Genomic DNA, 27877 nt, shown 5'->3' with positions numbered 1-27877 from the left:
TGCGGCTGCAGCGCTCGTCTCGGAGCCAGCCCACCCGGGCAGCGAGGACGCCTCTCCGCGCCGTACCGCTCTGCCTTCCCTGCTCGCCATGTCCCAAAGCAGGCATCGCGCCGAGGCGCCGCCGCTGGAGCGCGAGGACAGCGGAACATTCAGGTCAGCAGTGCCCGGGAAGCCAGCCAGGCCCTTGGGCCTGCGGCGGGGGAGCGAAGCCACTGCAGCCCGACCCCCGGGGGAGGCGTCCCCGGCTCGAGCCGCGGAGCGGGGCCTCTCGCGGCCTGCAGGGAGAAGCCCCTTCGTGGGCCCGTCCCCCTGCGGCGCCGGCGGCGGGACCCGCCCCTCCTGGGGTGGCCGCGGCGCGCGGGGCTTGGTCCTGAGAGAATGCGGCGCCGGGCCCGCCCCGCTGCCTGGGCATCCTGCCCGCCCGCCCGCCTGGGCATCCCGCCCCGCTGCCTGGGCATATCGCCCGCTGCCTGGGCATCCTGCCCGCCCGCCCTCCCTCCTGCCTGGCCATCCCTCCTGCCTGCCCCGCTCTCTGGGCATCCCTTCTGCCCTCCCGCCCTCCTGCCTGGGCATCCCTCCTGCCAGCCTGCCTGTCCCCAGATCTGTCACAGACCTTGGCAGTGACTGACTCAGCGGGCTGCAGTACAGGTGCGTCCCGGCCTCGTCGGTGCCACCCTCCCCCCTTTGACCAGCGAGGCACACCTACCTCTGACTGTCTGATTTTTTTGCAGTTTGGGAAAGATGATAACAGCTAAGCCTGGGAAAACGCCCATTCAGGTGTTGCACGAATATGGCATGAAGACCAAGAACATCCCAGTGTACGAATGCGAACGATCCGATGTGCAAATACGCGTGCCCACTTTCACCTTCAGAGTAACCGTTGGTGACATCACCTGCACAGGTCTGTATGCACAGTTCACTGCGATGGATGACCAGGCGGGTTAGCGGTCCACACTGGCTGTTGCTTTTCGTCTTGGAAAGATGCGGCTTCTGCCAGAAACAGCTGTGAGGAGCAGACACTGAAACTGACACCTTGAGTCCTGGGCCATTCCAACTTTCCCTGTTGGTCTGATTCTCTTGGCGCACTGTTCCCTGACCCCAGCAAGACAGCCCAGAAAGTAAACAGTTCCCCCTGGCATCCACCTGGAATCCTCCTGTGGTTCTTACAAGGATTAGGAAGAAGCAGAGTAGGTTCCTGAAGGCCCAGTTGGATCCATGGGTACTGTCATGTTTCTTACTTTGATTATAGAGAGATGCCAGGGAGCAGGACTCCAGAATTGGCGGAGCTCCGCTCTCCAGCAGCTTGTCATCCACTGTGCTGCCCCTGATTCCACATAGGGAAGATCAAAAGGCACCGTGCAGTGTTCCCTCTTTCCCCTGCAGTGGCTCCCCCTGAGTAACCATCTTTGGAGAGGTGTTTGTAAATCTCAGCTGGTCCTGACCCCTTCCCCTCCCTCTGCTCCTGGGCCAGCTGTGGAATCTGCTGCTCCTCCCTTTGCTCCCCGCTCCTCCTGGGATTACAGGGACCAACAGCCTTGTGGAGGCTCTGTCCTCTTCTGCCCCGGTCCTTTCCCACACAACCACCAGAGCATTCTAAGCGGTCACATTTGTCCCCTCCATCCAGGGTTGCCCTGTCACCCTCTGGATAGAGGTTTTCTGGCATGATTTAGAACCTTGCTTCTTAAGGTGAAGTTAACCTGAGCATTTCTTGGACCTCAGGCCCCCCCAGTTGCAAGGGGTCAGATTCCGTGTTAATGAGGTTCCTACGCAGTTCCTGTGCACATTCAAATTTGGAAAGCACACACTGACCAACCCGTTTCTTTTTTAACTGCTTTTGTGTGCTTTCCTGCAGTAGACACTTCAGCTTGTTTTAACACATAAACCTCCACATTTCAGCTGTGTAGCAACAAATCCCACACTAGTCTGGCAGTTCTTGAGGGCAGGGTCTCCTCCATGTCCCTAACGCCTGTGTTAATGTCTGAATGACCCTCTGACACTTGAGGGTCACATTTGAAACTCATTCCATGATGGTTTGAAGTCAAAAGGAAAAAAGATGGAGTTTACCAAACCAAGTATGATTTCTTAGTGAAATTTAGATTCTAGTTCTATCATGAGGAAACTCTTTTCTACCAAAATAAGAGATACAGACTATATGGAAGACACATGATGGAAGCTGTCACCTTCTGTCACAGAGCTCTGTGTGTTCCCAGCATGTGGTCATGACCGCTTCACCTGGAATAGGAGACAAGATGTCAAAATTAAATAGTGTGCATTTTAATATTACCTTGTTGCCAGAATTTCCCCTCCAGGAATAGGGAAGAGTAGATTACTAAATTGCACTTCTTGAAAGTTATGACATTGTATAATTAATTGCGATTTTGTGTGGTAAACATGTAATATAGAAATGATCAGGGTTTTATACAGGGATGCAGAAATTAAATTCACAGAACTTTTTTTGGTTTTTAATACCCAAAATTTATTTCATATGGTAAATATCTTATTACCATATATAACTATGTAGAATATATATATATATATATATATATAATTGCCTGTGTGTGTAGTGTATGTGTGTATATTTATGTATGTAGTGACTTTTCTTTTATGGTGTCTATGTAAGCCACATGTTTTTACAAGAAGTAAAGAGGTTTTTTGTGGTTGTTTTTGTTTGTTTCTTTCTTTCTTTCCACCTTACTTCAGGTGAAGGTACAAGTAAGAAGCTGGCGAAGCATAGAGCTGCAGAAGCCGCCATAAACATTTTGAAAGCCAATGCAAGTATTTGGTGAGCTAAATTTCTTTGTATTATGCAGCTCCAAAATACCATGGCAGAGGTAAGATAAAAAAATTGAAGATGCTCACAAAGGAAGTTAGTGTCTGAGCTCCAAAATTCTGTTTCCCTGGGGAAACTGGTCATTGGCTAAGATAACTTTATCCAATTAAATTAGAAAATAAATATTCAATAAGATTCTCACGAACTAGGCCTGGCCTCTTTTTCCTGAAGAAGTATGACATTAGTATGTTCTCTCACAGATATCAATATTCTATGTTAGGTGTTAGGATTTCATTACTTCTGCTCTGAAGAAAAGAAGGCATAAGGTGGGAAAAGTTCAGCTAAAAATACTCTTTCCGGAATTCCAATGGGGAAAGAGAGGAGACACACATTTTCTTTTGTGACAGAATGTATACCAGATATAAGAGAATGGCAATTGGATATTAATTCTTGATGTGTCTTTCCAAATTAAACATGTTACCACTTTTAAGTGCTTTGGGTAAGAGTATTGACTCTGAAGCACCTTGGGTATCATGACATGTTCTGGTTTCCCCTGGGCACAGTATGGAGTGTAGCATGCCTTCAGATTCTTCCCCTCACTTACATTCAGGTATTCTCAGTACCATCTGGTAGGATCTGCTCAGAGCTGACAACAGAGCCCTGGGGACTTCTTGAATGGGACAGACTTTGAATCAGGGATGCACTTAGGTTCTTATGTAGTATTCCTCTGAGTTTGTAAATCATTCCGAACCTCTGGGTAGTTTAGTACTAACCACTAACATGGCAGCATTTCAGATAAGCACCTGCCCAACACAACCCTTCAGTCTCCCTAGGGGATGCTTGATTCTCTTGGGTGATGCATTTTATTTGATATATGCCGGCTTTCAAGACATACTAAATAGGATGGCTGGTGTTGGGTTCTCCACCTGCTGGTAATAGCCGTGCTATTTCTGTTCAGTCAAAAGGTTACCCCAAGTGTTGAGTACGTTGGTAGCAATGAGAGTACAGAGTGTCCTTTCTGCATAGGGACACTTCACTTTGTCAGCAAATAAAAAAGGCTAACAAACTTTACTATATATTTGTGCTTCTTGACAGATAAAATGGGAATTACTAAGCTGTTGTCAGGCCAACAGTGGCCTGATTTTATACAGAGACTTTCTCACTTCTCCATCACAATTATTTGGGTAGCTTCGGCATGCAGCATTGTAAGTGAATACTCCTCTCTCATCAGCCTGTGTAAAGCTTGAAGTTCTGACAGAGGCTTGAAATCCTGGCAATGGGAAAAGAAACTTGAGGACATGGCCCTAGCTAAATAAACCTCATTTGTCATGGAAGGAGTTACTCTTCAGCTGGCTAAATGTTAGTAATCTTGGAATGCAGCTTATTCCACATCAGGAACTAGTCTCCCAAGTAACTAGTGATTTCAGACTACCTAAAAGACATTGCTTTCTTTTCCCCTGACAATAATACCCCTGTGCTGAAGTCAGACCATGCAGGTCATGTTTTATGCAAGATACATATAAATCTCTTTGTTACCTGGATGCAAAACCAATTATGAACTGAACTAATCACATTGCCAGGCTAAATTCCCTAGCTAATTGTTAGTTTTCTTTTGTTTGTACTTGTAATCACAGTACACTTTACATACAGATTTTGAGCAGCTATTAACTACGGGACATTGAGAAGCTTACATAAGTAGGGAAGAGGGGTTTGCATTCTGAGCAGAGGAGTGAAACGGGGAATAGAAAAATTGCATAGACTTGTATGAGTGTACAATTCGTGATAAAACAGTGTCCTTAAGCAAGAACCAAATTAAATATTATAATTATGACCCAAAGAAAGGAAAAATTATGGTCCATTAGGGAAAAAGGATAGGCTGAGCAAGTGGCACTTGAGATATTTTATATGTCGGAGAAATCAGATTCCTGTAGAAGTTGGAATGAAGGGCATTCCATGCAAAAGGAGTGGCAAGAGCAAAGGCTTAGAAGGTTAAGTGGAACAGACTTGTTTGTTTAGACATTTGTGGAAGCTTGCTTTGTTTTATAACATTTTAAAAACATTCAGCTTTGCAGTTCCTGATCCTTTAATGCCTGACCCTTCCAAGCAACCAAAGAACCAGCTCAATCCTATCGGCTCATTACAGGTAAGTCATTCAGGTTAGCTATCTTAGCATTTTAATTGCTAATAGATTGATAAGCTAATGAGTTGATAGTATCACAGTGTAAGGCAAATTGCTATTTAAACTAAGGTGGCAAAATATTGTTTTCCAAGTTAAGATAGATATTTCAAAGCTAGCATGAAATTAATTTTCCGATTTTTGTTTTGGATTTTCTTCCATATATAATGCCCTCATCCTGTGGCTTGTGGGCTTCTCATTTAATATTAGTAGGACCTCAGTGCAGATGGGTAGAGAGGATTTCATGCATTAAAAGTATTTCTTGTCATTCTTATGATAAACGGTTTTCTACTTCTCCTAAGATGGAAGACTTAAGAGTCCAAATGGTTTATGTAATTCAGAAAAGGAAAGCAATTTTCTTATTTGTCTATCTTATACTCCCCCCCCCCCACCAAATTAAAGTCAGCTTTGTTTTTCTGCAGACAATGCAGATTATCCTTGTAGTCTGTTGAAGCACTCCTGCCCTCCAGTATCCAGCCAGTACTTTACTTTTTATTTTTTTTCCTCTGTTGAGTTTTTCTATAGTGTTTTTCACCTTCTGTCTGCAGCTTGGTCCAAATTTGTTTACCCTCTCTACAAATTATCTGCTGTTGATGAAAGCAGCAGCTAGAAAGTTTGGAAGACTATGGCTAGGAGGGGAGAGGTGTTGGGAATGGTGGCATTGAGACGTGGAGGTGTTTCCTCTGATGTTTTCAAAGAGCATAGAAGCCTGTTTTTCTGGTGACCTCTATTAACTAGCTCACTATGGTTTAAGGAAAGAGTGCTGTTCATAGCACAGAACTGCTTCAGTCTTGATATTGTGATATAAAATACATGGAGTGGGCACTGAGGCATAGCATGTAAAGATTCTGCATGTGGTGCCAGCTTGCCTTGTGGGTGCCAGTTAAAGGACCTGATGCTCCACTTTCAGTTCAGCACCCTGTTTCTGGGCCTGGGAAAGTAATGGAAGATGATCCAAGTACTTGGGCCCCTGTACCCAAGTGGGAGACCTGGATGAATCTCCTGTCTCCTGGCTTCAGACTGGCTTAGCTCCAGCCATTGTAGTCATCTGCACAGTGAACCAGTGGATGGAAGACTCCCTCCCACTCTGTGTCTGCCTCTCTTCATCTCTTCCTTTCTGTAATTCTGCCTTTCAGTCTGTAAGTGAATCTATTTGTAAAAAATAAAATTAAAAAAAAATACAGCTGTATCTATGCAAAATGTAGGATCTTAATTTTTCAATTGCAGCATGTTATTTTTTTCAAATATAGAAATGGAGATCAAAATCAATAATGCAAGTTATGTGATTGTGTCATTGCACAGTTAAAATTACAATTAAAGCTCTTCTCTTGATTTTATAGGAATTGGCAATTCATCATGGTTGGAGACTTCCTGAATACACCCTTTCCCAGGAGGGAGGACCTGCCCATAAGAGAGAATACACCACAATTTGCAGACTGGAATCATTTATGGAAACTGGTACTTACTTCTTACAATGAAAAACATATGCAAGATTTTCAGATGATAAGTAACTGTTGACATTTGTGTTATATTTATCTTTTCAAGTATTTCTTTAGGGGGAATTGATATACCTCTATTTAGCATAGGAACACTTGATGCTTCTTAATTTGATGTTTAAAAGATCAGAGTTAATGTAAAGCAAATAAATAATTGACTCTGGGCTTTTATCTTTATTTACTAAGCAGCAACTTATAAATACATCTTGGAGAAAAAGATACAGTAAGTCTTTTGGAGTATAACATGAATTCTAGAAAATGGAAAGACAAGAGTAGGATTATATTTGGAGATGAGATTTATAACAGGACAAATGACAAAAAAATTACAGTGAAATAAAAATAAAGTAGAAATGATCTTTTAGATATAGCAACTTTTTTGTTGTAGAGGACAAACTGAAAAAAACAAAAAACAAGCAGTCACTTTAAAAAAAGCACTAGTGAGAATTTCTATGTTAGTGGAGAATTTCTATGGCATGTTTGTATCATTTTCAAAGTGACTTAAGATGGAATCTTAGCTAGATACCAGTTTCAGTTAAGTGACAGCTGCTTGCCCTTGCAAGTTGCTGTAGCCCAGTGTCGAAACCATAGGTCAGAGGCAGGACTCTCAGGCTTCCACTCCTTGTGCAGTCCTTGATTAAGCAAATCACTGACCTTCCCTGGGCCACAGTTTGTAAGTATCAAAGCCAGAAGTATGGGAGTAGAGGCCTGTGATATATTGCAACTTGAGCATCTTTAGATCTGTACCCTTCTTATTCATAATAAGAAAGAAGTCTCACCAGATTGTCTGTTACAGATCATAGCAGGAAATAGATATTGAAAAGCAGGCTTGTAATTCAAATATATTTTATAAATATCATTTATAAATCTGAATAAGTGGTCAGAATTAAATGAAATATGGTTCATTAAATCTACCCATAGGAAGATATAAGTATTAAAGAAAAACCCAAATTACAGTTTATCTCATTGTTAAAGAAAAACCTTGAGAACTGTAGAATTCATAACAGTATGAAGTACAACAAAGATGTCAGGTCAGTAAAAAATAATAATAAAAAAATTCTTTAAAAACCATGTGGTTATTCTCTGATGAAACACAGTATTTTTTCTACATTTGATCACCCTCCTTGGACAATAATGTCTTTTCTAAATCTACTATTTCTTTTTCTTTATTTAGGAAAGGGGGCATCAAAAAAGCAAGCCAAGAGAAATGCTGCTGAGAAATTTCTTGCCAAATTTAGTAATATTTCTCCAGAGAACCACATTTCTTTAGTGAGTAACTGTCAGACAGCTATAATGTTAATGTGATTAAGCATCTTGCTGTAGGGAACCATGTTTTTTTAATTTATTGAATTAAAAAAATTATTGTTCAGTTGTACTCTGCCCCAATTTTAGCTGCTTCCTGAATGTGAGCCAGGGTCACAGGGCTGACCAGGTAAGAAGTATTACAAATGAGCTCTCAAGAGGATAGGATAGTAGTATCATATTTGTGTCTTTAACGTCACAGCCCATTGCCATCCCTTCGTTCATGCATTTATCCACTCAGCTGACACTTAGTGAGCTGATACTGTGGGTGAAGCTGTGAGATACAGTGGATTAACAACCTGTGCCCATAAGTACATCTCAGCGAATGAGAGCGAGGAAAGCTAGACTGGTCCCTCGGACTGGTGAAAGGGGTGCATAAAACATGTCCAGCCAAGGCAGGGCATTTGAGGAAGGTGTGCAGGAAGAAGGAAGGTCTAAGTGGAAAACTGTAGGGCAAGAATGGACCGAGAGAAGGAAGCAGATGCTAAGTCTCTTCAGGGAAGCATCATATGCAGTGTAGGAACCCCACGAAGTTTGTGTGTAAAGCACGGCACTCAAGGAGAGTCCCACAGTGAAGCAGGAAGTAATGGGCACTGTATCTTGCAGTCTTCTGTGTTTAGGAAGTTCTGAGGTTAGTACGTAGTCATTAAAAGATGGAATTCTGAGTGTATTACACAGCCATTAAAATATTTTATTATGAAGGATTCAGGATCTGATATGCATGTAAGGAGGGTCAGGCAGACTTCCAGAGTGCTGATACAAAAAGCAGATGAGAAATGATGACCTACCCCAAGATTGCAACAGAGGAAATAGAAATGGGTTGATTTAAGCCTTTAGATAACTAAAGTGAAGGTCTTGATAGTGGGTTGGGTGTCAGAAGTAAGGAAAAGGGAAGAAACAAGTATTTTCAGTTGGCCACTGAGCAGATGGGACATCCCCATAGTGATGGGAAGAGAAGATGACCTGAGGGGGACAGCTCATGAGCCAAACAGAGGGCATGTCATTTGAAATGTCCCTCGTGCATGCAAGTAGAGAATACAACTAGATAGGTTAGGAGATTAGGTTATGCACGTGATGGAGATGTTGGGATTCTGATCATCAGGATAGTTACCAGAGTACTACAGAAAGTTAGTAGGAAATGCAAACTATGTTTATGGATCCCAAAATGGTTTTTTGCACCCAGATAAACTTACTTTTGAATTCCATTTTCCCACAAGCCTCTTGCAGTACTCTCATATGTATTCAGGGGCATTATCTGTAGGAAGTACATTAGGTGAGAAATTGGAAGATACAACTGTAGCAGCACCCTCACTGAGCTCACTGTAAAATGAGTGCTGCTCCGCAGTTATGCAGCAAGGTGGAGCAATCCACTATGGGAGGAGGGGTTTGGGGGGGTGGGGGAAATCCCCAGTGTTTATAAAACTGTATCACATAATACAATGTTAATAACAAATAAAAAAAAATTAGAAACTATACATACGAGCACCATAACTATGGGGTTTTTGCTATTTTGATGGAAAAATGTAAGATATTGGATTACTTTTTAAATTTGGATCAGAGATCACACCAAAAATCACAAAGCACAGGGAGGTTACATGTGGAATCTGTCTACTAAAGGAGGAAATGCTTCCTCATGCTACTTAAACTCTAAGCAGTACATAGGAAGGAAAGCTGATAAAATTATTCTCTAACACCAACATAATATAAACCCCAAACCTGGTGATAGCAAATCCAAATCAGTTATCGATCAGTGTCCCTTATGGGAAATACCTGTATGAAATACTCAGTGGAACATTAAAAGAATTGTGTCCAAGACAAGAAAGGTGTATTTTACAAATACAAGATAGTTCAAGAGTAGTAAAATTTTTACTCTACTTTAACACATTAAGGAGTCAAAGAAGAAACACAGTCTGTTCAATATTTGGCAAAAAAGATATAATAAACTCAAAAACCATTGTTTATAAAAGTTTAAAAAATCATAATCATTTTAAATGTATTATATCCATTCACGTTAATATCAGAAATAAGGCAAAAATGCTCACTAATGCCAGTTTTATTTAACCTTGTTCTAGAAGAACCAACTAGTAAATTAAGCCAGATAAAGCAATAAGAAGTTGGAAATAAAGAGGAGGGGATCATGATTATTTACTATAGATGTTTTTATTATAGCCCTGTTTATTTCAAAACACACAGAGAAAAGTACTAGGAATAAAACAAAAGAATTCAACAAGGTAACCTCTGATACAACTAAATACACAATCAGTAGTTTTGATATTTTGCTTGGAGGTAACAACCAGGATAATTAAAAAATTGAAAGCTAAGAATTACTGCTTCTGGAAACGGAATTAATGGTGAGAGGCAGGCAGGGCTGGGCGCTACTGCTTTTGTATCTATATCCTGCTTTAGTTAGCAAAACTTACCAAGCTTGATCATTGTACATAACAACAGAAAATCTGTGCTGAAAAGAGTATAAAGAACAAGAGCCGGAATATAGAAGATCCACTTTCAGTAGGAGAAAAGACATGTTTGAGAATAAACTTTAAAAGAAATGTGCAAGAACCATGTGAGGAAAAATTTTAAAACTGCTCAGGGCTAGGACAGAAATTGAGTAAGTGTAAATCTAACTCTTTATTCTTCCGTATTCAATATTGTAAATACCAGAAGTATTCAACAAGTTTATAGGAAGTTAGAATTAAAAGATAATGGAGTATTCTAATGAACTTTTTGAGCCCTCTTTTATATAAAAATGTAAATACACCAGAGTTTATGTTGCGCCCTAATTGATATACTTATTCCATATCTAGTTTATCTGGAAGAATAGCCCTGAAAATTTGCCAAGAAAACTAAAAAAGGAAAAGTATGGGGGAATGGGGAACCTATTATTCTGTTTATTCCAGAAAATAAAATATGCTATAAAACTGCTGATTAAAAGAGATGACTTGGGGCCCAGTGGCGTGGCCTAGCGGCTAAAGTTCTCACCTTAAACGCCCCAGGATCCCATATGGGCACTGGTTTTAATTCTGGCGGCCCCACTTTCCATCCAGTTCCCTGCTTGTGGCCTGGGAAAGCCACAGAGGACGGCCCAAAGCTTTGGGACCCTGCACCAGTATGGGAGACCTGGAGGAGGTTCCTGGCTTCTGGCTCCTGGCTCCAGATCAGCATAGCACTGGCCATTGCGCTCACTTGGGGAGTGAATCATTGGATGGAAGATCTTCCTCTCTGTCTCTCCTCCTCTCTGTATATCTGACTTTGTAATAAAAATAAATACATCTTTAAAAAAAAAAGAGAGAGAGATGAATTGGACAGGAATGAACAGAGGAAAGAAAAGAGGCTCCAAGTGAGGCTGCTACCCATATAGGAAATAGTGTAGGGAACTTAGGTCAGTGAGTGAGTGAGTGATCATTTAATAAAAATGTGGAGACAATGTAGCCACTTCACAGAATATGGGAAGACGGGGAGATGTATGTGGCTCTGTGTGTGTGTGTGTGTGTGTGTAGCATGTGTTTAAGTTGTTGCCTTATACCAAAATTAGTTTCAGATGGATAAAAAAAATTGAATGTAAATTAAAATTATGCAGGGATTAGAAAACACTGGATTTAGGTCTGCATAAGGAAGGCCTTTTTTTGAGATGTATTTATTTATTTGAGAGGTGGAGTTAGAGAAAATCTTCCATCAATTGGTTCACTCCTCAAATGGCCACAATGGCTGGAATCTGAAGCCAGGTGCTAGGGGCTTCCTCTGGGTGTCCCACATAGGTGTAGGAGCCCAAGGACTTGAGCCATCTTCCACTGCTTTCTCAGGGACACTAGTAGGAAACTGAATTTGGAAGTGGAACAGCCAGGACCTGAACCGGCACCCACATGGGATGCCTGTACTGTTTTTGGCAGCTTTACCCAGTATGCCACTGTACTGACCCCCATGGAATGCCTTTCTAATCCTAACCTAAAATATGGAAGTTTAAAGTAAGGCTTCCAAATTTGACTATATAAAACTTACATAGGACAAATATTTATAAACAAAATTCAGAACAAAAAAAAGAAGAAATTCTTTTCAACCCATGACTATAAAGAGAATGTTTTCAGTGCCATATTATGAAAAGATCTTCCACATCAATAAATAAAAACTCTCCAGGGCTGTGTTGTGACTCCGGATTAAGCCACAACCTGCAATGTTAACATCCACATAGAAGTGCTGGTTTGAATCCAGTCTGCTCCACTTCAGACCCAGTGAACCGGCTAATATGCCTGGGAAAGTAGCAGAGGTGACTCAAGTCTTGGGGCCCTTGCCATCCACATGGAAGATCCAGATGGAGTTCCCTGACCCCTGATGTCTGCCTGGCCATGTCTGGCTGCTGCAGCCATTTACAAGTGAAGCAGCAGATGACAGATCAACCTAGGTCTCCCTGTCTTCCTGTAACATGGCCTTTCAAGTAAAGTATCTCTTTAAAAGAAAGTATAAATGAATATAAAGGGAAAAGTAAAAGGAAAAATCGATTCTTTTTTTTCCTTGATACATTGGCAAAAATAGAAATTTGATGGCATCTGCCATTGGGGAATCTGAAGAACATTATCACCCTCCAAGACAATTGGTGGGAGTACAAACTGGTTCAGGAATCAGTTTATGTTTATCAAAACTATACTTGTTTATAAGCTCAGCAGTTCACCTTGATATTCTACAGAGAAATAGTCTATAGAGCCACAAGTATTTATTGAAGCATTGTTAGTCAAAGAAAGAAGCCAGAAGCAACCAAAACTCATAGTTGGAGACTAATAACACAAGTATAGTGCTGTGCATGAGCACTGATACAAGGAAAGGGGGCTGGATGTAAGTGTAAACTGTCATTTTGTTTGAAAAGGTGTGTGTGTGTGTGTGCTTGCACGTGCATAAAACGTTTACACCGAAGAAAAGCTTAACAGCAGGTACCTCGAAGTACAAGAGAATTCTGGAAAGGAGCAGGAGAAAGGGAGATTTTACTCTTAGTTACATACTTATTGTATATTTTTGAGCCATGTGAAGGAACTACAATTATTTAAAAATAGATTTTTCCAAGGTTATAAGGTCGATGTTGATTTAGTAAATTTAACAAAAAATCTTTACATGGACATCCTCATGACCTTTATTTAGAAAATCCCTTCACCTCTGTCATACTCATTAAAGTAAGACAGGAGTTAGCCTATTTACCTCAGGTGGTAGTTATTTTTATTAATGGCTTATGAAAGCATTTTGAAAACCAGAATCTAAAAAGGAAATATAAGAATTTTAAGAACAGATGAAAAGGGAAAGATATAGGGACTTTAAAAAAAGAGGAGGAAAAACCACAGACTCATTTGGGTTCTGGGATATAAACATGATATATTTTTGATACTCTTCCATTCATTTGAATTACATTGTCTAATCAGCTTGCACATTTCTTCAGTTTTCTTTGATTTTACTCAGTTGTATGTTTTTATTTTACAGCAGTCATAGTGATCGATATTTAACACAAAAAGTCATAGGTACAAAAATTGTTTCTCTCATCTTACCTTGTTAGTTGTTCATTAAACAGTTTAATTCATTTACAGATTTATGTGTGTTGTTTTCAGATTATCTATTAATGTGATCATCAGAAACATTTGAGAAACCTTAAACTACTTAAAACTATAAGCCCTTACAGTATGTTACTGCAAGTGCTTCTTCCTTAAAACATGGTATTTGCTAAATGTGTGCACTTGTTGTCTGGTTTAAATTGGATGGAAAGTTAACAAAATGCTATCTATAGATATTACATGTGAATGTTTTTTAAGTACTTCTAATTATACTGCTGCTGGTGTTGGAATTGCATCTTGGGTAAGAGTCTAAATATTCATTTTTGTTTTTCAGACAAATATGGTAGGGCATTCTTTAGGATGTACCTGGCACTCCTTGAGGAATTCTCCAGGAGAAAAGATCAACTTACTGAAGAGAAGCCTCCTTAGTCTTCCGAATACAGATTATATCCAGCTGCTCAGTGAGATTGCCAAAGAACAAGGTTTTACCATAACATATTTGGATATAGGTATGAAGTTGTCTTTGGCCTATTCTATGAAATTATTGGTTTAAAAAATGTTTGAGAAACAAAAATTTATCCTGTTATTATTTATACTAGGGTACTTCAAATTTATGGAAAAGTAGGGATAAAAGATAAATCTGTAGGTGCAAAAATTATTTGAAACCTGTCCATATTGGTATATATACTTGGTATGGTTTTCTTTTTGGACAGTAATACTAGTTATCATCTATACACCTGCAACAAAAACAACTACTGATTATAGATTTGTGTGTCAAGCACTGTTTTCAAAAAAGTATATGTATTAACTTACTTTGTAAAGTAATCCTCATCTAAAAGTGAAGAAAGCAAGGCACAGAAAGAATGAGGAAGAGAAACTTACCCAAGGTAACCTAGCTGTTTAGCAGAAGAGCCAGAGCAAGGGAAGAGGTCCAGAACATAGACCTAATACTACACTAGCCTAACGCGCAGCTTAGCAAAGGAAAAGACACTCGTCACCTTAACCATTAGTCATTTAGGTAAATGTAGACAATGGGAAAGAAGTCATTGTGGATCTTCCTTTCATTCAGTTTATAAAGCTAGTTTGTGTGTTTGTGTGTGTGTGTGTGTGTGCGCGCGCATGTGTCTGCCTGCATTTATGTGTAAAAGTGTGTGCTTGGTATCTATATTTACTTTAACTATATTATTTAATATAATCAGTGTGATGTGTGAAGGATTTGATTTCCCTATTTCAACCTTGGTGAGATATGGGGACCTAGCTTATCAGAGCTAGTAGGATTGGAAGAGTGATGTATTTAAAGGCTAAACAAACTTCTGGTATTCTCTGCTGCTTTGGCATTCAATGATGAATCAATTGTAATGTCTCAATCATCAGAGAGTGAAGCAGAATTAGGGAATTTAGTGCAAATAGAACAGGTGGCTCATGAGAGGCTATTCCTTCAACAAATATTTGTTGTTGTCTATAGTTTGTTCAGTGTGGAACAGAAATGAGAGGTATATATAGGACAATAAAAGAGAATTTAGGAAAAGAAGGTAACTTGAGATGGAGTTTTAGGTTATGAATCAGTGATACTTTTGTAACATTTTCTACCAATTATAAGAACTAAATAGTTCTTGTAAATATATAACAACATTCTGAAAACCACAGTCTGTTAATTTCTGGCTAGTTTCTGTGCAGTTGGCTGCAAAAAGACCCTAGGGGGTATGCATTTGACACAGTGGCTAAAATACCACTGGTAACATCTGTGTCCCTTAATGGAGTGCCTTGATTCAAGTCCTGGCTGCACTCCCAGGTCCAGCTTCCTGCTCATGTGCACCATGGCATGAGGTGGGTGAAGGTTCAGGTAGTTGGATTCCTGTCTCCCTCCACATGGGAGACCAAGGGTGGGTTCCTAACTCCTGGTCTTGGCCTGGCATTTGTGGAGTGAAACGGGTAAGACATCCCTGTTTCTGACTCTGTCCATCTTTCAAATAAAATAGTTTTAATTTCCTTTAAAAGAACCTAGATATTCTCATGAAGATACACATATGGATGACCAACAAGCATGTGAAAAGATGTTCAACATCATTAGTCACTAGGGAGATACAAATCAAAATCACAGTGGGGGACCACCACTTCGTACCCTCTGGGATAGCTAGAATCAGCAAATGGGAGACAGCAAATGTGGGCAGCAGATGTAGACAAAGGGAAACCTCAGAAACCACAAGCAAGAATGTAAAATGGCTTTGCTACCATGGAAAATTTTTTTGGTTCCAATATGACCTTGCAATTCTACCCCTAGACAAATACCCCAAGCATAGAAAACTGGTATTCAAATACATATCTAGATGCATGTTTATAGCAGCACTATTCAGAAGAGACAGTAGGTGGAAACAGCCCAGATGTGCATCAACAATTAAGTAAACAAATTGTAGAATGTTCTTACAATGCAGTTAGAATGTTCTTATAATTCAGTCACAAAAATGAATGAAGTTTTAATATGTGCTATGGTGTGATGACCCCTCGCAAGAAAAAACATTATCCCCAAGTGAAAGAAGCCAAACATAAAACATCATGTATTAGATTAATCCTTAGAGACAGAAAACAGTTAGTTGCTAGGGGCTGGAGGGATGGGATATAGGTAGTAACTGCCTAATGGTTATGGAGTTTCTACTTGGATGGATGAAAATATTTGGGGAGTAGATAGAGGTGGTAATTGTGCTACATTGTGCTTATACTAAATATTGCTGAATTGTTTGGGGCTGATTTGAGGCTAAAGGTCAGAGCCAGAAGCAGTCTGAATTTCCCTTATGGGTTGTAGGGAGCCAGCTACTTCAGCCATCACCTGCTGCCTCCCAGGGTGTGCGTTAGAAAGAAGTTTGGTCAGGCATAAGAGGTGACCATCTCAGCAGGTATTCCAAGCACTAGGCTAAACACATGCTCCTCAATCATTCATTTTTAAATAGCTACTTGTATGTACATGAATTTTACTTTACTTAAAAAAAAACACTACAGGATCTAATCTAGACTCTTCATTCATTCAGTAAGCCATTGTATAAGGATATTTGCATTAAATCAGCTAGCTAACATAGCAACATTTACTCAATCACATCCTGTCCCACCAGTTTCTACTTTTGACTCATTTCAGCCCATCTTCAATTAGAGTGACTCAGCAGATGATAAGATCATGTGTTTCCTGAGTTTATGTTGTTTTTAAAACACTGTAATTTATGCTTGAAAACTAGACCTTGCACAGACATGAAGGTCTAAGGGAAGGAAATCTTGCCTTGAACAAATACTGAAAATGGAAAATTTTCCTAGTGGAAAAGACCTTTCCAGTTCTCTGGCAAAGGAAGATTGCTGTAGTTCAGTATTTTGCAAACATGTTTGACTACATTAGAACTGCCTTGAGAGCTTTTTTCAGTGTAGGAATCAGGCACCCGCAACCCTATATCTGGGATTACATGGTCTGCAGGGAGACCTGGGTACCTCTATTTCTTTAAGGCCCCCTTAGATGATTTGCAAGTGCAGTGTTGAGAATTCCTGCTTCAGCTTAGCAGGTGTTTTGTTGTTTGAGCATGGCAAAGATGATGAGTAGTGTACATGAACGCTTCAAGATAGTAATATTGTGTTGTTTATACATAATTGGTGTTAATCATCCTGTTTGAATGTATCATTACAGAAGAACTGAGTGCCAACGGACACTATCAATGTCTGGCTGAACTGTCTACCAGCCCCATCACAGTCTGCCACGGCTCAGGCATCTCCTGTGGTAGTGCACAAAGTGATGCAGCTCACAATGCTTTGCAGTACTTAAAAATCATAGCGGAGCGAAAGTGAACGGGCCAACTTGGGAAATCCTTCCGTAGCACTTAATAAGTTCCTCACCCCTTCCCAAGTAAAACATGTATTGTAATGTTTGAGTTTCTGTGCTGTTTCTAAATCTCTTCATGGTTCCATCAACACTCCAGATTTAATTATATCCTGGTAGTTGTTATTACGGTCTTTTTACTGGCTTCAACTTTGTATTGGTATATTGTATTTATAACTTTGTACCATAAGGCAGAGTGTAGTGCCCATTTTACAGTGCCATGCACATAGAACGAAGACACTGCATGTTTGATGATGATAATCATGATGAGGATGATAATGATGAAATAAAAATATTGTTAACAGTCTTTCTTACTGGTGCTTCAGCTCTTCTTTGCATAGAAGGGAAATTTGAAGGAAGACCTATGGAATTGGAGTGTCAGGGGACTACATCAAAGTCTTTATTAAATGTGATGTGAAATTGTGAGGAGCATGATGAGTCCGCTGTGTAATTCGACCCATGAAATAAGAGCTGTTGTTATAATGGGGTGCTATCCATTTTGTTAACAAGGGGCTGACTTAGTTGCTCCATTTTTTGTATCCGTTCTTGTGGCATTTGAATGTGAATATTAATTATTATCTCTGGTTTACTTCTGAAAGACATAGTTACATATGTATAATTGACAAGTCATATCCTTATTTGCTATAAACATATGCATTGTTACATTTCCCTTTACCATAAACATTGGCAGATGAATTAACAGTTGAAAAAGCATTTACAGAGTTAGAAAAAAATATTTCCAGTTCATTCCATTGAGTTACAAGAATGTTCCAGATACAACGATGAATGCTTTAAAGATTAGCCAGTAAGTTCACACCAATTGTAATCTTACTGCTTAGGTTTCCAGATGTCCTATAGCACCTCAAATCTTCCATCTGTCGGGGCCAGCGTTGTAAATTAGATGGAAATCAGCTTGCTTTGTGCTCTGCTCAGGGAAAGCCACCAATTGGAAGCAGTTCTGAGTAATAAAGGTAAATATTGACCCTCTTGAGTTATTAATTCAGAAGCATATGTGCCAAATATTTTTCAACATGGAAAAAATCATACCTAATTGGTATGATTGAAATTAATGAAACTAGGGCCAGGTGCAGTGGTTCAGTGACTAAATCCTCGCCTTACACGTGCCAGGATTTCATATGGGTACAGTTTCATGTCCCAGCTCCCTGCTTGTTGCCTGGGACAGTAGTAGAGGACAGCCCAAAGTTTTGGGACCCTGCACCCTGTGGGAGACCTCTAAGAAGTTCCTGGCTGCTGGCTTTGGATCGGCTCTGGCCATTGCTGCCACTTGGGGGATGAACCAGCAGGTGAAAGATCTGTAAATGTGCCTTTCACAATAAAAATAATATAAAAATTAAAAAATAAAGGGAAAACCTGTACCTATGTAGCAGATTTAAAATTGTTTTTTCTTTACTTTGCTTGTGCTTCCCTTATTTCTTCTTTTTTAAAGATTTTTTTTTTAATTGTAAGGTCAGATATACAGAGAGGAGGAGAGACACAGAGGAAGATCTTCCATCTGTTGATTTACTCCCCAAGCAGGCACAATGACCGGAGATAAGCCGATCTGAAGCCAGAAGCCAGGAGCCTCTTCCAGGTCTGCCACATGGGTCAGGGTCCCAAAGCTTTGATCTGTCCTCAAGTGCTTTCCAGGGCCACAAGCAGGAAGCTGCATGGGAAGCGGGGCTGCTGGGATTAGAACCAATGACACTATGGAATCCCAGTGAGTGCAAGGCAACGACTTTAGTCAATAGCCTACAGTGCTGGGGCCCTCTTTTTTTTTTTTTTTTTTTGTAAGATTGATTTATTTTTATGGAAGGGGTAGATCCACAGAGAGGAGCATAGACAGAAAGATCTTCCATTCACTGGTTCACTCCCCAAATGCTCACAATAGCCGGAACAGAGCTGATCTGAAACCAGGAGCTTCTTTAAGGTCACCCACACAGGTGCAGGGTCCCCAGGCTTTGGACCATCCTCCACTACTTTCCCAGGCCATAAAAAAAGAGCTCAGGTGGAACACAAACCAGTATCCATATGGGATCCTGGTGCTTGCAAGGTGGATGATTAGCCAATTAAGCCATCACACCAAGCACCCAGATTTAAAATTCTAAAGGGCACTTTATATAGTTCCAATATTGAGAAATTTAGCAGATTTTTTGGTTTGTTTTGGTGAGGTTAGGGAACATACACACTGGAAGCAAAGTAAGCATAAACTGGGTCTTGTGTGTCATTTGTTAAGACTAGACTAACCTTGGCTTTCGTGGCTGCTTTGGGGTACAGTAAGGGCACTCACTCTAGAGATGACATGAGACCTTGGCATGTCCACTGGGAGAGAAGTTGAAGTGATGGAAGGGGAAGATGAGGCCTGACATGGGGTGGGGTAATTAATTTGCATGTAAGTAAACAAATGTATCAGTGAAATGATGAGTTTTGAGGAAAGGGACCAGAAGTCAAACTCTTCAGGTCCTCTCTGCTCTCCCTGCTTCTGGCACTGGAAAAGCACACATTTCCTCAAGACAGTGCTCAGCCATCTCCTCTGTATAGCTTTTCTAGAACTATCAGGTTCATACCATTTATTCAAGCATCTCTTAAAGCTCTTAATCATTTTGATTGGTCATTCCTGTTAACCTTCTTAGTTTCCCAAATATACTGAGCTGCCACCTCTGCCTTGTGGCATCAGCTGTAATAGATGAATGACACCCAGTAAAGGATGAAGATAGACATAGTCTGATAGGATGATAATGCAAGATGAAGTTGGAAGCACATCAGCCAGGACTATAACAGCCTGTAGGGATACAGTGCTGACCCACGTTACACTACTGAATGAAGAACCAACCACTCAGCAGGACTGTGACGTGCCCCCAGACTCCTGTTCGATCTTGGAGGAGTCGGCTCCCTCACTTGGGGTGGGCTGCCCTTGCTGCCAGTTATCTCCAAGGTTACCTTAATTGAAGATCGCCACCTTCCATGAGGGAATACATCCTGGGCACCTGCAGGAAAAGATGAGTCCCAACCCCACATATTGTGAGGATGTGGAAGGCTGTCCCTGTTTCAGAGGTCCCCATGGAGTTAATGAATACTTCTCTGAGATGGCAGCATAGCACAGCATGTGCCTCTGGCCAATGGAACATCTTTATCTTGCCCTACTAGGATTCTCACTTGCTCCTCTTGCATCCAGGGGACCAAACCTGCAATACTTGGGCTACCAGAAGTAGGGCAAGAAACTGGATGTCCTGTTGATTTTGGAGTTGTTGCATGGTGACAGTATTATACTTTGACCAGTAGTGAAATGGATGGTATACCAGTGAAAACAAAAGCAGCTATAGGCTCAAAATGTCAGGTTATAGAGAGGTAATGGAAGGGGATGGGACAGTAATGGAATTGAGGGGCTATAGATGAACTGGGCCAGTGCCTCGGGGAAAAATGAGAATGGAATTTAAAGCGATAGCATAACGGTTAAAGTCCTCGCCTTGAATGTGCCGGGATCCCATATGGGTGCTGGTTCTAATCCTGACAGCCCTGCTTCCCATCCAGCTCCCTGCCTGTGGCCTGGGAACGCAGTCGAGGACAAGCCAAAGACTTGGGACCTGCACCCATATGAGAGACCTGGAAGAGGCTCTGGACTCCTAGCTCCAGATTGGCTCAGCTCCAGCTGTTGCGGCCACTTGGGGAGTAAATCCACAGACGGAAGATCTTCTTCTCTGTCTCTCCTCTCTGTGTGTCTGCCTTTCTAATAAAAATAAATAAATCTTTTAAAAACTACTTGACATTAAAAGCTAAATGTGAAAAACACTCTTCAATAACACTGTACTTCTGCATTAACATCTTGCAAGCTTCCTATGAAAGCCAGGGCAGAGAGAACTGAGGGCTAGGTCCCGGACTTATTCAGAAGTTCAAACCCAAGCTAGGTGGGTTTGCTGTGTTAGCATCAGGGTTCTAGCTGGGAAAGAATAAAACCCTGACATGAGATGTGACGATCTGAGTTGCTGCACCTAAACATCTTGAATCCTCAGGTTTCCTGAACCTTCCAAGGCTGCAAAAATGGTGGCCTACTGGTCTCTGCCTGAAGACAAGGCATTTCCAAGAACTTTCACATTCCTACTTCCTCTCTTGATAACTTAATCCAATGGAAAAGGGTCACAGTTCAATCCAAGAGCATGTAGAACTCTTAAAGGAGGAAAAGTAAAAGACTGCCACAGGAGACAAGGACCAGGTTGTCCCATGGCATCAGGGGCTGGAAGAATACACAGGATACTGACCTCTGACAAGGGCAGAGTGAGAGAGCCAGTGCAGGATTGAATATGGGAGTTTATGCGTTCAGGAGCACACCCCAGAGGTACTGGAGCTCATGTGCCTGGTGAGGCTCAGAGAGGCAAACACAGGCTGGCTCCTAGAAGCATTGGAGCAGCAGCCCACTCAGTCACCATGCCAGAGAGTATGTGCTGAATAGCACTGGAAAATCTCCCCCTAGGAGGCTGCATTCTATGAGACAACCCGAAAAATACTGCATCAGTGAAGGTCAGATTTGGAAAAGGTTTGCAATATATCTTATGGGGAAAGTGGTAAAAGAAGCAAACTGACTATATGGGCTAAAATTGAGGAACATCTTGGTGTTAAAGATGTCTCCAGTTTGAAATCTTTTGTATTAGATGAACAACTAGAGCTCATTTGGATGGTCGATTAAAAATTAGGAATTAGGGATGGTTGTGGCACAGCAGTCATGCTGTCACTTTGGAGTGGCCGGGTTGACTTTTGGTTGTAACGCTTTCAATCCAGCTTCCTGTTGACATGCATCCTTGGAGGCAGCTACTAATGGCTGAAATATTTGAGTCCTTGCCACCTGTGTGGGAGATTCATATAAAGTTACTGACTTCAGTTTTACCCTGGCTCAGACAGACTTCAAGAATGAACCAGCAGATGGCACCGCCTTCTGTTTTTCTCTCTCCCAATCTCAAGCAAAATAATAATAATGAAGATTTATTTATTTGGGAGAACCACAGAAAGAAAGAAACAGAGATCTCTTCCATCCACAAGTTCACTCCCCTAAATGTCCGCAACAGCAGGAATGAGCCAGTCAAAGCCAGGAGCCAAGAATTTCTTTCAGTCTCCCACATGAGTACAGGACCCCAAGTATTTGAATCATTTTCTGTTGCCTTTCCAGGCAAATTAGCAGGGGGCTGGATCAGAAGTAGAATGCCTGAACTCGCACAAGCATCCATATGGTAGATTAATCTAATATTTTACAATGCCAACCCCTAAATAATAATAACAATAAAAATGACCAGGAGGAGTAAGGGTTGAATTCTCTTACTGATTATTAGTGCATGCCTTCGTTCCGATGCATTCTCCTCTGTGGCCAGATGGGTGTGTAACTGCACAGTATTTATTGATCTGAAATTCAGATATTCATAGCAGAGCATTTATGCCTGGACTGAGAGGCTCCTTACTATCAGCTCAGCTCCAGCCATTGTGGCCACTTGAGGAATGAACCAGCAGATGGTTCATTCATTTCCTTATCTCTACATATCTGCCTTTCTAGTAAAACACACACACACACACATATATATATGATATATATATCATATATATATATATATATATCTCAGCAGGCTAAATATCATATGTTGTTCATGCACCTAGAAGCAAATGCACATTCTTTGAACAGATGAATGCAATAGTAAAAAATCATACAAATCAAACTTAATGGTTAATAAAGAATATCTGCACATATGTGGGTGTTTATATTCTGTTAGCCACCTTTTTTTAAAATTTTATTAATTACATTGCATTATGTGACACAGTTTTATAGGCACTGGGATTCCTCCTACCCCTCCCCAAACCCTCCCCCCATGGTGGATTCCTCCACCTTGTTGCATTACCACAGTTCAAGTTCAGTTGAGATTCTTTATTGCAAGCATATACCAAGCATAGAGTCCAGCATCTTATTGTCCAGATCAACTGGCCACCTTTTGCCTTGAAAACACTGGCTAAGAAAAGATTCACACTGCATATAGAGAATAATAGACTTTCTTAAGGTCTTAACTGCATGTCTTAACAATGGTTTTCACACGTGTATAAAGCTATTTTTGTGAGAAGCTACAGAGTACAGTAATAAAGTAACTCTACAAATAGATTGCCTGGGTTTGAAGTTCAGCCTCCCCACATAACCAGCCTCGTGGCTTCTGCTTTCAAACATAGGTGCTCAGTCTTGATAGCAACTTGGCAAGATAGATGCGTGATTTCCCTTTTTATGAAAAAGCTATATGAAATTTGGAGAAGTGATTTATCCAGAATTAGTACTTACAAAGTACCTGCAGACTTGGGCTCAAAGATTAGCTAAAGAAAAACAGGTGTTCTTTTCATCCTGCTGCCTGGCCAGCTGGGCCACTTTGTCCCTCTGTGCTCCTTAAAGGATGATATCCAAAAGGCAAAGTCTTAGGTAAACAGAAAAGGAACACATACCAAAGAATTTATTCCAGTCATTAGATAATAAATAGAACCCAGAATGGTGTCATGCCCTACCCAGTTCAAAGAGCATCTGGAGAGCTGGGAGGAGAGGGCTGGGTGAGACACAAAGCTGGTTAAACTATAACATTTGTGGTTATATGTTGTATTAGACAGAAAAAACTTCTACTAGCTAACATGCACTATCCTCGCTACATCTAGGATCTTGAATCAAGAATACACAGTGGTCAGCACTGCAGGGCAATGATTGCTGCCTGTGACACCAACATCTGCATGGATGCCAGACTGACTGCAAGTGGCTCCAATTCTGATCCATTTCTGATCCAGCTGCCTGCTACCATGCCTGGAAAGGCTGTGGAGGAAGGTCCAAGTGCTTGGGTTCCAGGGTCCTGGCTTTGGCTTAGCCCAACCCCAATCATTGAGGCCATTCAGGGAGCAAAGCAGCAGATGGAAGCTTTGGCTGGCTGCCTTTCAAATAAATAAATTAAAAAAAAAAACAATAATGGTAAACAATAATGTTTATGACCTGGAGTAATAATTTTTCTTTCATTTAAAATACAAAGTGGGCTTCTTTTATATTTAAAATCTAACTATTTTTTAACATTTTGCCCTGGAAAATCTTGAGGTGATTCATTTTTATATGCTACTGAAGGAATGTTCTGACCATTTTTTTGGCATTATTTCTAAGTGTTAGATAGTTTATCTTAATCATTTCTATTTCCTTATTTAGAAAATAAGGTATATATATACATATATATATAATTCTCTGAATCCTGTCTTCATGCCTACAAAGTAATGTTTACAAGAAATTTGTCCTATCAGCTAAGGAGATCTGGCAGCATTTCAGAAAGCTATTGATAGGTATGAAACATAATTTCCTACTACTAGTACCAGTGCAATTACTAAGTGCTTCCTAGGATTTGGTCGCAGTATCAAGTGTCTTATGTGAACCGGGCCAATTAATATCCCTTACCACCAGAGACACACTGTAGTACCCCATGTTATAGGTGACGCCATAAGACTCAGGCAAACAGACAAATACACTGAGCATGTGTGACTGGATCTGCTGACTCCCAGATTGGTGTCCTTTCCAGGACCCATCATGACTGGATCCTTCTGAGTCATGGTCTCTAGAATCCTCTTATTGGACAAGCAGATTTACAGAGAAAATGTGAGAAGGAGAGAAAGCTCTTCCATCCACTGGCTGGAGCTGAGCCAAGCCAAATCCAGGAGCTTCTTCTGGGTCTCGCACGTGGGTGCAGGTCTTTGAACCATCCTCTGCTGCTTTCCTAGGTGACAAGCAGAGAGCTGAATGGGAAGTGGGGCAGCAGGGACACGAACTGGCACCCATATGGGATTCTGGCACATGGAGGTAGAGCTGAGCCAGTAGAACCATTGTGTCAGCCCCCGGCAGCATCCTTAACCCCACTGTTCTTTATACCACATGCCTCTGCCAGCTTCGGTCTCCTCCCTTCCCCAGTAACAGGAAAGGAAGGCCTGGTTTCCTGCCAAGATGTTGGGAAGACAAAAGGAGACAAAGTACTAGAGGACTTGAGGATGCACACATGTACAACATTCTCCTCCCGAACCTGTGAGATGCGGAGACTCGGTCCAGCATAAATTCCCTGTAGCATTTCAGCTGGGCTCAAGGATCAGCACGGCAAAGAGCAAAAGGCCTAGGGACAGTGCCCCAAGGTCACTCAGGGCATGGGCAGCAGCACTTCCTGTTGCTACACCTGTGCTGGATTGTCTGGAAGGACTTTGATCTTAATGTGATGCTGAGACTTGTTATTACATCGACACTAAAAAAAGATTGCCAACTACAGGTATATTTTTCTAGGAGTGTTACTAGATAAATTGAAATAGGTGGAATTAATTATAGTATATTTAACCAATATAACTGAAATATTGAGACATTTTATGTTTACTTTTACATACTGAGTCTCAGGAACCTGGCCTGTGTTTTGTTCTCACAGCACATGGCTCTTCAAGTGACCTTTGCATGGAACAGCTAGGCCTTGGGTCTCAGCATCCCCAGAAGTGCATGGATACAGCGATGTTGCAGCCTATGACCTCATTATCATCTTTGGGACCACCTTTGTTTATGCAGCCCTCACTGACCAAAAACACAGAAACATGGCTACATGATGCCTAACTGTAATTCTTGTTAGCACCTTATCTACAGTACAACTGAACATTTTGCTAGAATGATATTCTGTGGTGGAAAGATTGAATCAAATAGCTTCTCCGTAATGGTTGGGGAAATCTTCTTTTTTAAAAAAAGGGTTTGGGAGTCGGTGTTGTAGCCTAGCAGCTAAAGTCCTCGCCTTGAATGTGCTGGGATCCCATATGAGTGCCAGTTCTAATCCCGGTGGCTTCACTTCCCATCCAGCTCCCTGTGTGTGGCCTGGGAAAGCAGTCGAGCATGGTCCAGAGCTTTGGGATCCTGCACCCACGTGGGAGACCCTGAAGAATTCCTGGCTCCTGGCTTTGGATCAGCACAGCACCCGGCCGTTGTGGTCACTTGAGGAGTTAAGCATTGGATGGAAGATCTTCCTTTCTGTCTCTCCTCCTCTCTGTGTATCTGACTTGCAATAAAAATAAATGCATCTTTTAAAAAAAAAGGTTTATTTTTATTTGAAAGGCAGATTTGTAGAGGAGGAGAGAAAACGTCCACTGTAGAACAGTATGCTGTGTTGATACTGGCAGTAGCCTCGCACGCCTCACATTATTTACGTCATCTCTTCACTGCATCAGAGGTCAAGTGGAGCGGTCAACATGCACCATCATGGTTTGTATACTCCATGACTTCATACATCAGCAAAATCACCCAACAGTGCATTTCTAATACTGTATTCTCATCATTGAGCACCGTGTGACTATGGGACTCGGAGAATGAGGCAGTTACAGTGTTTCAAACTATGCACACCAAGCTCACCCCACAAGGATTTGACGCTCAGTGTATGTACCTCTGCATTTTATTTTTGCCCAAAATACAAGTCTAATGTTACTCCTTGTGGATATATGAGGTGACATGTATTTTCACATGTCACATGTCAGGCTTTTGGAATGGTCCATATACATTGGAGACACTTACTTGTCTTAGAGCTATTAACCTGAGCAATCGCCTTTAACCACAGGAACTTCAACCTATTGGCCACGAGGGGGAGACACACAGGCAAGAGGACCCATCTTAGCTGCTTACATCACTCCTTCACAGGCACTACAACAGTGGAACCACACCCAGTGTGGGTACAAGGTGGTGACTGCCACTCATTCATGCTATTGTGGGCAGTAAGCTTAGAGTGGAATTATTCACAAAGTAGCTCATCCAAGACTAACTGAGCTGAGCTCTGTTAAATGTTGAAGTTGCCAGAATAAAACTCCCTTAGGTTGCTTATACTCTCTGTGTTGGAAGAAGTAGTTTTACCTTAACAATTATTTTTAGGACCTTTAAATGTAAATGTAGGTGTTTATATATTTATACACACACATAATATATATTAGATTTACATACTACATATGTATATATTATATAATTATACAATATATAGTTAGAATCACATACTTATATATATAAAGAATAAAAGATAATTAGGTTCATACAAACTGACCCAAGAGGCTTCTCATCAAGGGTTGATTTTTGCTTCATTTAAAATGATCTCAATGGTTCCTTCCTTCCTTCCTTCCTTCCTTCCTTCCTTCCATCCATCCATCCATCCATCCATCCATCTACTTTTATTGGAAAGGCAGAGTTAGAGAGAGGAAGACAGAAAAAAAGATCTTCCCAAATTATTGTAACAGCTGCAGCTGGGCCCATCTGATGCCGGGAGCCAGGAGCTTCTTCTGGGTCTCCCACATGAGTGCAAGAGCCAAAGGACTTGAACCATCCTCCAGTGCTTTCCCAGGCCATAAGCAGGGACCTTGACTGGAAGTGGAATAGGAGGGCATGAACTAACACTCATGGGATGCCGGCACCACAGGTGAAGGCCTACATTGGTACATGAGGACTCCAGGCCCCAGAGGTCATTGTCTAACTGTGTAAGCTAAGTAATCTAGACTTTACTCTTGAACCTGTGGGGGAGTATGAATGAAGGGAAATTTACTTTCCCTACATGAGAAACTATGTTACATGCATATTTGTTATTTTGGCAGTTAGTTCAGGTTAAAGCAATTAATAATTTTGTGAACAAAGAACCATCATCACTGGCAAATCCAAGCACCAGAACAGTGTGGGTCTAGCGTCTAGCCAGGTTCGGTTGCAACAAAGACTAGTGCACAATACGGAATGCCAAGGTGAGG

The 27877-nt window shown here is 41.2% G+C and overlaps 1 protein-coding gene across 2 annotated transcripts; it reads left to right on the top strand.

Moving 5' to 3' along the window:
- The first annotated feature begins 70 nt into the window (after positions 1–70).
- PRKRA (protein activator of interferon induced protein kinase EIF2AK2) lies at positions 71–17536 on the top strand. Of its 2 annotated transcripts, XM_040972118.1 has the most exons (8): positions 71–153; positions 732–901; positions 2701–2782; positions 4835–4913; positions 6287–6404; positions 7614–7708; positions 13601–13775; positions 16928–17536. In XM_040972118.1, exons 1-8 carry the CDS (start codon positions 89–91, stop codon positions 17083–17085), a joined length of 942 nt encoding a protein of 313 aa, XP_040828052.1. In that variant the 5' UTR covers positions 71–88; the 3' UTR covers positions 17086–17536. The 2 variants fall into 2 exon arrangements, with proteins under 2 accessions (XP_040828052.1, XP_040828053.1); XM_040972119.1 differs by lacking the exons at positions 71–153; positions 732–901; positions 2701–2782 and adding an exon at positions 3893–3975.
- The last annotated feature ends 10341 nt before the right edge of the window (positions 17537–27877 follow it).

This window comes from Ochotona curzoniae, unplaced genomic scaffold (assembly GCF_017591425.1).
Source record: "Ochotona curzoniae isolate NIBS_2020 unplaced genomic scaffold, NIBS_Ocur_1.0 contig_2210, whole genome shotgun sequence".
Taxonomy (NCBI): Eukaryota; Metazoa; Chordata; class Mammalia; order Lagomorpha; family Ochotonidae; genus Ochotona; species Ochotona curzoniae.
Note: the sequence above shows the minus strand (reverse complement) of the source record. Positions and strands in the feature narration are given on the sequence as shown.

What these genes read in the sequence shown, in the direction of transcription:
- PRKRA (XM_040972118.1), top strand. Translation starts at nt 89, where the DNA reads ATGTCCCAAAGCAGGCATCGCGCCGAGGCGCCGCCGCTGGAGCGCGAG. An exon ending in CAGAGAACCACATTTCTTTA is followed by an intron (nt 7,709 to 13,600) that starts GTGAGTAACTGT and finishes TTTGTTTTTCAG; the next exon opens with ACAAATATGGTAGGGCATTC. An exon ending in CATAACATATTTGGATATAG is followed by an intron (nt 13,776 to 16,927) that starts GTATGAAGTTGT and finishes GTATCATTACAG; the next exon opens with AAGAACTGAGTGCCAACGGA.